The sequence below is a fragment of the Malurus melanocephalus genome, unplaced genomic scaffold (genome assembly GCF_030028575.1).
Source record: "Malurus melanocephalus ecotype Western Australia unplaced genomic scaffold, MMel_1.1 scaffold_1, whole genome shotgun sequence".
NCBI classification, from domain to species: Eukaryota; Metazoa; Chordata; class Aves; order Passeriformes; family Maluridae; genus Malurus; species Malurus melanocephalus.
This window is the reverse complement of record NW_026623233.1, coordinates 8,497,066-8,505,159: the sequence shown is the minus strand read 5'-3', so window position 1 is coordinate 8,505,159 and position 8,094 is coordinate 8,497,066. Positions and strand designations below refer to the sequence as shown.

Genomic DNA, 8,094 nt, shown 5'->3' with positions numbered 1-8,094 from the left:
CAAATAATTTTTTCAGAATAGCTGTGAGAAGGTAGAGCCTAGAGTGGTGTAGGCAAGTCTGCCTTTGTTACTCCCTATCTTCTTACATTATTGCCAGAGGCAGGGAAAAGGGACTCTCTCCCTCTCTTGCAGGAAGAAAGGTGGCCCCTTCCCCTGGAAAAATAAGTGTGGTGGGGTAGGGAACTGTTCATTGTCTGGGGGTTTGACATGAGCATTTTGCATGTAAATCACCCTCTCTTTGCACACTTTTGTTATTAATATTGTTGCTGTTAGTGTTTGTTTTTTTATCTCATTGCTGTTACCAGTAAATGGTGCTTATCTCAATCCACAATCTTTGCTTTTTGGGCTTTCAACTGGGGGGAGAAGGGAACGACTGACGACTGACAACTGACATCGACTGACAACTGACTTTGTGATTTTGGTGAGAGCACTGAATTGGGGAATACCATACCATGAAGCAAGTTTATTTGGGAAAGAACTAAGAGAGATGAGAAAAGGCACCTAGATGCTTGCTTTCCTTTTTGAACATGGTATCAAAAGGACTTTTCACCCAACTCTTTTAAAAGATAATCAGGAAAATATTTTCTTTCTTTTAAGAGACACAAGTCATCAGTTATTTCCTAGTCTCCTAACTGGAGTTTTCTAGAGAACTTAAACTACCCACAGCAATTTATTTAGATAAAAGGTTTACTCATCACAGGTGTAACATGTCATATAATTGCTTCAAGGGCTAAGTGACAAAATGGAAACCATACAAGGTTTCTACCACGACCTATCATACCTTTTCCTCCCCTGAAACAGGTGGCAAACTACATGCGAAATAAGCATCTTTTGAAGCCCAAATGAAGCATTCAGGAGAGATGCTTGTATTTCACGCAGAACTGTGAACTATGTCAGTGCATAGARTAAGACTTCTCTCCTTAAAAGTGTTAAGAAACATATTATTTCACTGAGGCACCTGGAAAAGAGTAAAAGGTCTGAGCTAGCAGATTGTTAAATGAAACCATACAACTTGAATTGCTCCTCTATTTTCAATAAAAATATTGAAATACACCAACAAATCAGTTTCCGCTTACTTTTCTGTTAAGGTRCATTGTATAAAAATGTTTTATTTATAGGACAGCTTTTTCCTCTGCATGTCTGTTTTGCAACAACTTTTGAAACCATTTGAGGGGAGGTGGAGCTACCATACAATTCTGCAATCTTTACGAAGCATCAGTGCCTGGGAAGGAAGCCCTRAATCCAGTGAGGAAGAACTCAAATATGATGATTTCTACCCTGTCCCACCAGTACATACACACTCCAAGCTGCATTTGGACAAGCTCAGCAGATGTCAGAGAAAATACAGAAGAAACTGAGGCTACTAKGGGGTAGAGGAAAGAGGTATAGAGCACAAAAATCCATCCAAAACTTTGTTTTGCTACTTGGAGGACAATTTCAATTTTAATTGGCAATTTAAACCTATATAACATGCATTTTTCTAACCATTTTGTGGGTATCAAAGTTATTTCAAATGACACTACAACACTGACCTGAAGTGTTAAAGTATCTTAAATAGTTTTGGTTTTAAAAGATAAACCTCAAGAAGATTCTTAAATGCTTTGTCACAGAGCAGACTATAGCATATGAGTAAGCTCTCTCTATGACACTTCAAGAATGGACTTTTACGAGACCTATCTCACTACATATGTTCTAAAGAAAAAACACATTTAACATCACATTCAAAACACTGTTTTCTAAAATACCAGAGTATTTTAAAAAGACTAACARTTTATTCAATGTAAATGTAACTTAAAAGGTCATGGAGTTGCAAATACACATCCAGTCTGCCATTTCTAGTTTTCTGCAAGTTAATTTACTTAAAATAATTTCAAATCTAGAATAGTGTCCATTAAGATCCAACCTCCAAGATTACAGAAGTGCTATTTTTCACATCTAATTGAAATTGGACTTCCCAGTTTTTATTACATTTCTTTTTGATTTAAAACAAAAGAAACACCCCCCTGTAAACCACTACTGTAGCAGCAGTTAGCAACAAGAATGAGTAACAACTGTCAGTCTGCAAACATAAGTTATGCCTTTTCTTACTGTCAATTTTTAGTCAAGTATGTAAATAAATACAAAGAGCTAACACAAAACTTACCACTCTAAGAAAATACATTATATGCTGCAATTTGGAATAAAATACCATGCAGTACTGGCTGCACGATTTGGAGTATGTACTTAACTGCTTGGAATTGATTCTAAACAGTTAAACAACTTCTTTRTGTAGAAGATCACTATTTTATTTAGCATTAGAAATTTGTTTTGCAATTAATTTTGTACTGCTATATTAAAATCCTAAACGYGAAAATGACTCAAGTCATTTAGTGAAAGAAGATACCATAGGCACCATAATATATATATATATATCTTTTTTTCCCTTTTTGAACAAAATCTGGTGATGAACCAGCATTAACAGGATGAAAATTAAAAGGCACATTCAGGCAAAAAAGAAATCAACATAGTTTGCATGACGCTAAATTTTAAAAAAATAATTTATGCTCTGAAAAACAAATTGGATCAGAAACAAATATTCTAGCAGATTCCAATCTGTCAGAGTTAAAGTAAATTTTGTAAAAGCTGTGCAATTCATATGACGCCATTTTTTTTTAGTATTGAATTTTGTTTTGTTTTAAGGTCAGTATAAGGCTTATAACCAAGTGCTTGTTAAGAGGACTGACTACTGAACAGGTCTTGTTTTCTGAGTGCATAGAAATACAATGAGCAATGAAGATGTTTTCCTTGCAAGAGGACATATTCTTCTATTTGTGCAAATCTTGATCAAGTACTTGAGCGTCTTTCAGGTCTTGGAACACATTTCATAATCGCAGCTCTCCACAGGGCAGGGGCAAGTAAAAGGCTTAGAGTTGTCACACTCAGAATAAGAAGATAGACCTGCAAAAGGCAAATAAAAGCCATTACTTCTCTTGGTTACACGGTAGCACAAAGAAGTAACTAGAAGTTTGAGGAGACTAGACACTTCTAGAGTATTTTCAAGRAACTTAATCCATCTTCCTAAGCAAYGCTGCATATTGCTACAAAAGCAAAGAAGTTTTTGCTCAAATCACCTGAATACCTKTTTACCTGGTGTGAAGATACAATTGCAAAAACACCATTATGAGCTTATAGAAGAACAACTGTTTATATGTAAAGTTAAGAGATCGCTTTTGAAAATTCAGTATTTGTTAAAAAGCCAAAGGTCAATCATCGCTTTATTTAAAACAAAACAAAAAACCCCAAACCAACAAACCAAACCAGAAAGACCCCCAACCAATCAAACAAATCTAAAAAATCCCACCGCCACCCTAAATGATTCTAGTTTAGTGATATAATGGCAAAGTTCACTGCTAGTTCACTTATCAACAAAAATAARCAAATARAAATCCCCTTGAGCCATAATGTASATCTTCTGCAAAAAAGGATTCTGYACATCTTCTRCAAAAAAGGATTCTAAACACATRGTCTGAATGAGTCTTAGCAAACAGCAGCAGAAAGTAGTTTTKAGGTTTCAAGCAAAAGAACAAGTTKATGACATTTCAGARCTATATAAACCTATACAGTAGATAATCCAGTGAGAGCAGATGAAAATTAAAGCCTAAAAGCCTCCAAGCTCAGTGGGTGGGCCCCTAAACTGGCTCTGTGATCAAACGTGGATATCTTGAAACTCTATGSAAAGAGTTACAATATTTGTAACTCTTAATTACATGAAGGAGTGARCATGAAAATTAATCACCTTTACCGATAAGTGAACAGCATTGTGTACGTTTTTTGTACAAGTGCTTTTATTTGGAATTGGTTCCAACACTATATAGTCCACTTGCTCATATAATGRAAAGCTCAGAGCACAAGAGAGCATTTCTTGTGAGCAGAAGAACAGAGGACAAAACAGCTAGACAAAGCTTTCTAGTACTAGAAAGTGACTCTAGTTGTATCTCTATAACTATAATTTACTTAATTTCATAAATCAAACTCGTCTTCAAAAACAAGGTAACATTCCCACAGCTTCAATATAAAACTAAGTTTAAGGCTTCTTTCCTGGGGACTTTTTTCGTGACCACCAAAACCCCTGGTTGTTTGTCCTGTGGAGGATTAAAAATGAACAAGCTTTACCTGTTAAAGTGATTACAAATTTATTTGCTTGTTTAAATATTAAGGMAATTTTCACAATATCTGCTCTCTAGTATATTCTAGTACTGGTATTTTCTTCTTCAAATCCTAASTGTCTTTATATTGGTACACTCCTATAATTCTTTCAACAGCTTTATCAAGATTTTAAAGGCAAAGGCTTCTCAGGGTTTGTGACTTGGGTGCTACCTACAACTCAGATAATAAAGAAGTTGCGAGAGAAGTTAAGGTAAAGCATTTATAACTAAGCTAGTTAAACTAGTTAACTATAACTAAGCTAGTTAAAATATTAAAGCATAATATGAAACAGGTCAAAACCAGCACTAAGAACCCTGTCAAGGACACACAAGTATCCATTTGTATGGGTTGATTCTACTTTTTTTACAGTTTAGAGGTGACACAAAACTGGAGTGTATGGGTATTTCAAATACTGGGATTTTGTATTACAGTGTAAGTTWTTCAGGTGCAAAAAATGAAGTTAATAACCACAGAACAGCTTACCTCCCGAGATATGATCCCTGCTCTGCGTGCTCTACTTCCCAGAACAAAAGAGAATTCACTGACTTGTGCCAGTCCTGCTGAGACAATCCACTTGATATACTGGCTGGTCTTTGGAAGAATCAAAGAAAGGACAAGCACTGCCAAGACAAACTTTAAAAMCAAGTTTTTTTGAGTTATTGCAGGTTTGTTTTTTTGTTTAAATAAAATAAGTACAATAAATAAAATATGTAAGATGTATAGCATCAAATAATGATGTAAGATATATAGCATCAAATACAATAATTTTGGACATAACACTAAACAATGGACTTCCAAGTGTGTCTTCTATGTTAATGTCAAAAGAGACAAATGTATGTTGCACAGTAAAAAGTAGTATCTTCTTTACTACAATAAAAACACTTGATAACTGTCACAACTTCCAAGCAAGAGAAATAGATGCTTTGCCTTGTGTAACTTACTTTTAATATGAAATAATATTTTTTTATTTTTTTAAAAATACCTGAAGAATACTGAATCAAGCTGTATTCTAATCAGTAAGAGCCCTCCAAACACAGATTTACAGCAATATTCTCTGTTAAATCAGATGTTCAGTACTTGCACAGAATTTTCTTTAGGGCATGCAGCACAAAGACTACTTAATTATTGAAGATTAAAATATTTTTTWAAAGCATAGAAGAAAATACCTTCATTATGACGACAGACAAGGTAAGGAATAGCAAGACTGTGAGTTCATATATTACAAATGTGGGAAAAACATGAAGTCCTAGAAGGAAAGAAAACAATATTGCAAAGTTTGAGGCCAATATCTTACTATGGTAATTTTCTGGGTTAATAATACATTTAATTGCAAGACTATTCTCAAAACCAATCAAACAAAAAGCCTTAATTTACCTAACAACCATTTGATCACTAAAGCCCTAATTTCCTACTGGATCACAAAAATATTTCCTGCATTAGCCAGCCCTTTTTCCCTTTGGGGAAATTTAACACAAGCAGTATTTGCAAATGAATTAAGTTGGATATGACTGATACACGAGCACTTTAATTTCTAAGCCTTTCAGTCTTATACAACAGTCAACAATCTTAACTGAAACACACCGCTAATGAAAGCTATAAAATCCTGCAGGAAAATAATTCCATTGTTCTGCACAGTAATTGTACTATTTTGCTAGTCATTTAACTTTTTTGTTTGATATGGTAATGAACTATCACAGTGGGAAGAACATGATACTCAGTATTTGCATGAACCATAGCTATAACAGAAATCTAAACTATTTTCMTTCTATGACCCTTACTTCCAAAAACTGAAAGTCACTTAAACTTGAAAAGTCACTTAGACTAGAATCAGGCAAAGTAATGAACCCCTGTGCATGGTCTAACAATTAAGGAATTACAGAAAAACCCAATACTATGATGTTGGTGGAGTTTCTTTTGTTGGAATGGATTGTCTTTTTTTGTTTTTTTGCAATATTCAATCAGTTTAATTTAGTAATTATATGAAGCAAGGTAACAAGAACCACAAAGAATGCAGAAATGTAAAACTAAATCCTGATAATATTAAACATAAGAAAAGAAGTATCTGTTGGAGAAGTCCGAGAGTCACTGAGGAATAATCTTACAACTAAGTCCATTTTWATCTCCTGAAGTATGAGGAACTTGTGCAGGGAAACACAACTGTGTATCTTTGGAAACTCATTCCTTTTTCATAAAAGCTTTTAAAGAAGTAAAACCAAAATAGCGGTGGTGTTCACAACAAATTAGCATTTCTCCAACTCAATTATTTCTGGTGAAGGACAAGAATTTAACTTTCTTAAGCATAAAGCATGTAAAGCAATGATTTAAATTATTTTAATGAGGGACAAGTTTTGCTAATTTTCCCTGCCTTATAGTGCTGCAGAGCCAGACAAACTCCAGAGAACCAAGAGTTGTCATCTCTTCCAGATTTACAGTAGCTTCACAATGTTTTGTTGGTATGCACATTCAATTGTCAATGGAAATGTTCTTCAAATACATCAGAGATCTTTATACAAGTACCACCCAGTCAGCACACACACACCCTGTTTTATTTCTTAATTTCCTTCCAACTATTGAAGCACAGATGGAAAAGTATTGAAATATGAGGAGAGATGGCAGAGTAAGAGATGAACACCACACCAAAAAAAGAAATCCACATATATGGACAGATGCATGTGGAAGGGCAAGTAGCTTCTCTGTTTTCACTGTGTATCACATGCACAGTGCTCCTTCACCTTTAGGCTGACCTCAAAAAACACATGAAAAGCAATTAGAGAAATACAGCCCGTAGCAATGGCATGTTTGATAAGAGGGCCAACTCTGCCACATCCAGAACTGAAGGTTTCCGAGGGAGGCTATAAATAAAGCCTAGTGTTCTCTTCACTACTGGTGGAACTACGTGTTCAGTTCTGGAGCACACAGGCAGTCTGAAGTCCATTTGAACCGCTGCCCAATGTGGATATTATTGCCATATTCCAAAGAGCTGAAGCACAAACTATGGAAGATTTCTATCCCAATCCTTTMTGGGCAAGTGTCTGCAAGGTGAAAACAAGCCTAGAGCTATTACRTACACTATTTTGAGCAGACAAATCAACATCCCAGAAACCAGACWTTTTTTTTGAGGAAATAAATTCTGTCATAAGGGGATTTTTATGGTCACTACAGACCTTTGCCCCAGTCCTATATGAAAACCCAGGATAAGGCCAGAAGTCATATCAGACTGCTATACAAGCACATGAAGCTTCCCTTATGACACAAACAGCATTTCACAGGCAGAAGGTCCACAAATATAGCTAAATATTGCAATAGTTTTGATCAGATTTTGATTAAACTCGGGAGTAATTTTAAATCATTCTCTGGAAGAAACACTTCAAATAACTCAAAAACTTCAGCAGTGTCATCAGGTAGCACATGTCACTATTGGCCAGCAGTCAATAGCTAGGATAACACTCAGGTACACTTTTACAGAGCTRACCATAAGCTACCAGACTTCAGCTCTAAGCAGTGCTCAGACAGAGCTGGAACAGAGACCTTGGGGTGTACCAATGTCAAGTCAAAATGCACAGTTCACTCATGTAAGTTGGTCTGTATTCTGTGGATAGTCCCAGGTAGGATTTCCTTCATAAGTACTTTTCTCATAACAAGTAAACTCCCTCTTTCCTCAATTAGACAGATGGCCTCTAAACAGCATGTGAAGATCCAAACGTCTTGACCACATCCTGGTTAGAGTCAACATCAAGAAAAGCAATCTTGGAGATCCTTGAAGGCAACCAAGATTACAAAAACCAGAACTCTGTAGGTCAAATTCTACTTGAGCCAATAGAATTAATTCTGACATCTTCAAGACAGGACATCACACAGAAAAATCACATCAGCTATGCATTGYGATGATGTAACTATTGAAAGTCTTAA

The 8,094-nt window shown here is 35.4% G+C and overlaps 1 protein-coding gene across 2 annotated transcripts in view; it reads right to left on the bottom strand.

Annotated features, from left to right (window-relative positions):
• Positions 1-669: 669 nt before the first annotated feature.
• TMCO3 (transmembrane and coiled-coil domains 3) overlaps positions 670-8,094 on the bottom strand; it is a 33,744-nt gene continuing 26,319 nt past the window's right edge. The window contains exons 11-13 of one of the 2 annotated variants that reach the window (XM_057363568.1): positions 5,352-5,431; positions 4,669-4,818; positions 670-2,937 (exon numbers count right to left, since the gene is read on the bottom strand). In XM_057363568.1, coding sequence (XP_057219551.1) covers positions 2,824-2,937; positions 4,669-4,818; positions 5,352-5,431 — 344 coding nt within the window. In that variant the 3' untranslated portion in view covers positions 670-2,823. Of the gene's footprint in view, positions 2,938-4,668; positions 4,819-5,351; positions 5,432-8,094 lie in introns of those variants that run through there. The other variant, XR_008965177.1, reaches the window with a different exon arrangement.